Source organism: Myotis davidii, unplaced genomic scaffold (assembly GCF_000327345.1).
Source record: "Myotis davidii unplaced genomic scaffold, ASM32734v1 scaffold18, whole genome shotgun sequence".
Taxonomy (NCBI): Eukaryota; Metazoa; Chordata; class Mammalia; order Chiroptera; family Vespertilionidae; genus Myotis; species Myotis davidii.
Window position 1 is genome coordinate 791,311 of NW_006292696.1, and position 2,599 is coordinate 793,909.

A 2,599-nucleotide genomic window follows, 5' to 3' on the forward strand; every position below is an offset into this window, starting at 1 on the left:
TTAACTGAGGAAGCTGAGGTTTGGAAAAGTTGAGTAACTTCTCGGAATACTATTCCAGACGGGAAACCATTCGGGGCCCCAGAATCGGCGCTTGTAATTAGGAAGCGACGTTAATTATTCTCAGGAACAACTCCCTGTGGGCTACTTCTTCCTCGGAATGAAGGAAATGGCTGAGTATGTGGGTGGGTCAGGTTGGACCTCTGAAATGTAAATTAATCCGCGGGGGAATCCGAAAATTTACTGTCTGCAAAGCTATTTGTCATCTTTTTAATCCTCACACACCTGACCCGGCAAGCACCCCGCCCTAACACCTGGGTGAGAGGTTGCATTCGGGCCTTTTTCCAAGTCCTTGTGGCAGTTTGTGGTGTGGGGAAGTGACCAGGAGAAAAATGGCTCCTCCTGATCAAATGCACCCCCACTCCAGTTCTGAAGGGATTGCCACACTCCCCTCTCCTCCAGGACCTGAGGTCCGGCCACCTCCTCTCTATTGAATAAATATGGTTTGTTAGGGGTTTACGAGGTAGAAGCTATTTCATGTGTATAATCTGACACCAGTGGAGTCAGGCCTGGCCTGGAAAGTCTGGGAATATGAAAGTCTTGCCGACACCTTATACTATAATCTGACACTTCCGTTTCCAGGCCTGACCTGGAAAGTCTGGGAATATGAAAGTCTTGCCGACACCTTATACTGGCCGTTCCCTCGTCCCTTCCTTGAAGCAAAACTCCTTTACCCTCTTTGAACCTTTGCTCGGATGTCGCCTCCATGAGCACTCCTCAGTCTGTGCCAGTTTATGTGAGTAAACCATTTTTAAAGAGCTTTTTTGTACTCACAGATTGATTTTCTTGATAATTTTACTTACCATCAAATGACGAGGATCCAGGAGGTGTATTGGAAACCTCATTGAAGAAAAGGTCAGAGGTGCTGCAATCCAAGATCTACAAACTAGCCCCGACTCCAAATTTCCTCCTCTATAAACTGAACGCAATGGCAAACATTTTAGCTGTATAAAATTGTAGGTGATACGTATAATTAAATACAAAGATCTTCCTTACTCACCTGTTTATAATTCACAGTCCATAACATATAGTGTTTTATGCATATTTAGTTGACTTGATTTTGCATATAGGTGAGTTACCATCTCAGAATTTTTCTTATTCGGCACAGGTTCTCTTCTCTAAAAGCCTTACAGTTTACAATCAAGAAGATTTAGAATTCTAGATCCAACTTCAGTTTGATAAAGCCCCTGTACTGGGCTTTATTTTCCCCAACTATGAAATCAAGGATTGAAACAGCTTTATGGCTTTGTATTTTGAATTCCCCCAACTGATAAATGCCCCCACTGATTCTGAGTATCAGAACTTGGTTTCTTCGATAATTTTTGTGTCCCCATTTCTGGCTATTTCTACTGCCTGGTGCCAGTATCCTGGCTCCATAGAATACTAGCTATGTGATCCTAAACAAGTCTTAAGCCTCACTGAGCCTCAGTTTTCTCATCTGTACAATAGGAATGATCATAGTACTTATCTCATGCATTGTTGTGAAATGAAAAGATGATTTAAGTAAAATCTTGAAAACAGTCTGTAGAGCTTAGTAAGCATTTTATAATTGTTTATATTGGTACTGTGACTGAAAACACTTGTCTTGAGTTCAGTCTGGAAACTTCCAGTCTCTGAACTCCGTTGTAACTGTTGACTGTTTACGATGGCATTTTTTCATTACACGCTGCCTCCCTCCTACTTCAGGGGCTGCCTGCATCCTTTCAGCACTGCCACCCAGAGAACTGCGGGTGAGGACTGCAGCTCTGAGGAGCCTCCTGATGAGCTTGGGCCCTCTCTTGCAGAAAGAGCCTTAAAGCTAAAAGCTGTTAGACTGGAGAAGGAAGTCCAGGATTTAACCGTGAGTAGATTTTATATAATGTGCTCTTCACATTCTCTCTCAGGTTAAATATCCAAGTAAAGTTTTTTATGTCAATTATCACTGACTAAGAATAGCAATCTCTTTCAATTCCCTATTTTGTTACAGTATTTAGATATTTTATATTTTGGTAGCTTCAGAGGAGGTACAAGGCCTGGCATGTGATTGACAATAAATATTTGTTGAATGACAGGTTATTTATCATTATACTCTGCTGATCATACTACATTTGGCATACTGCTCCCAGTATTGGGTTGACAAAAACACTTTGGTGAAGATAGATATTAGAGTAATTGCAAAGCAAGACCAACATATGGTAAGGAGGTTGGAAAGCATGTTCTATGACAGCATTTAAAGGAAACGGGGATTATAAAAATGAAAGAGATAAAGACTAAAGAGACTAAAGTAGCTGCCTTCAAATAGATGACACATTTTTTTAAATGTACTTTTGTTTGTCTTAGAGTTCAATTCAGTGAACAAAAGTTGGACAGTGATAATGTTGGCTGAATGTGAAAAAGAAAGCTTTTTCTCAAGATGAGCTTGAAAACTGTTGATATGTTCAAGCTAGCAGGCTAAATGACAGCCTTTCGGGGCTTCTATAAAGAGTAGGTTCCTGCTTTGACTGGGCATTTGGAGTAACTGATAAAAGATTCCTACAATTTCTTTTTTTTTTTTTTAATTAAC

General features: G+C 40.6%; 1 protein-coding gene across 1 annotated transcript in view; it reads left to right on the forward strand.

The window, feature by feature from the left end:
* Positions 1 to 2,599, forward strand: part of GRPEL2 (GrpE like 2, mitochondrial) — a 12,784-nt gene that overhangs the window by 5,748 nt on the left and 4,437 nt on the right. The window contains 2 exon segments of the mRNA XM_006766226.2: positions 1,744 to 1,897; positions 1,941 to 1,953. Of these exon segments, the coding sequence (XP_006766289.1) occupies positions 1,744 to 1,897; positions 1,941 to 1,953 (167 nt within the window).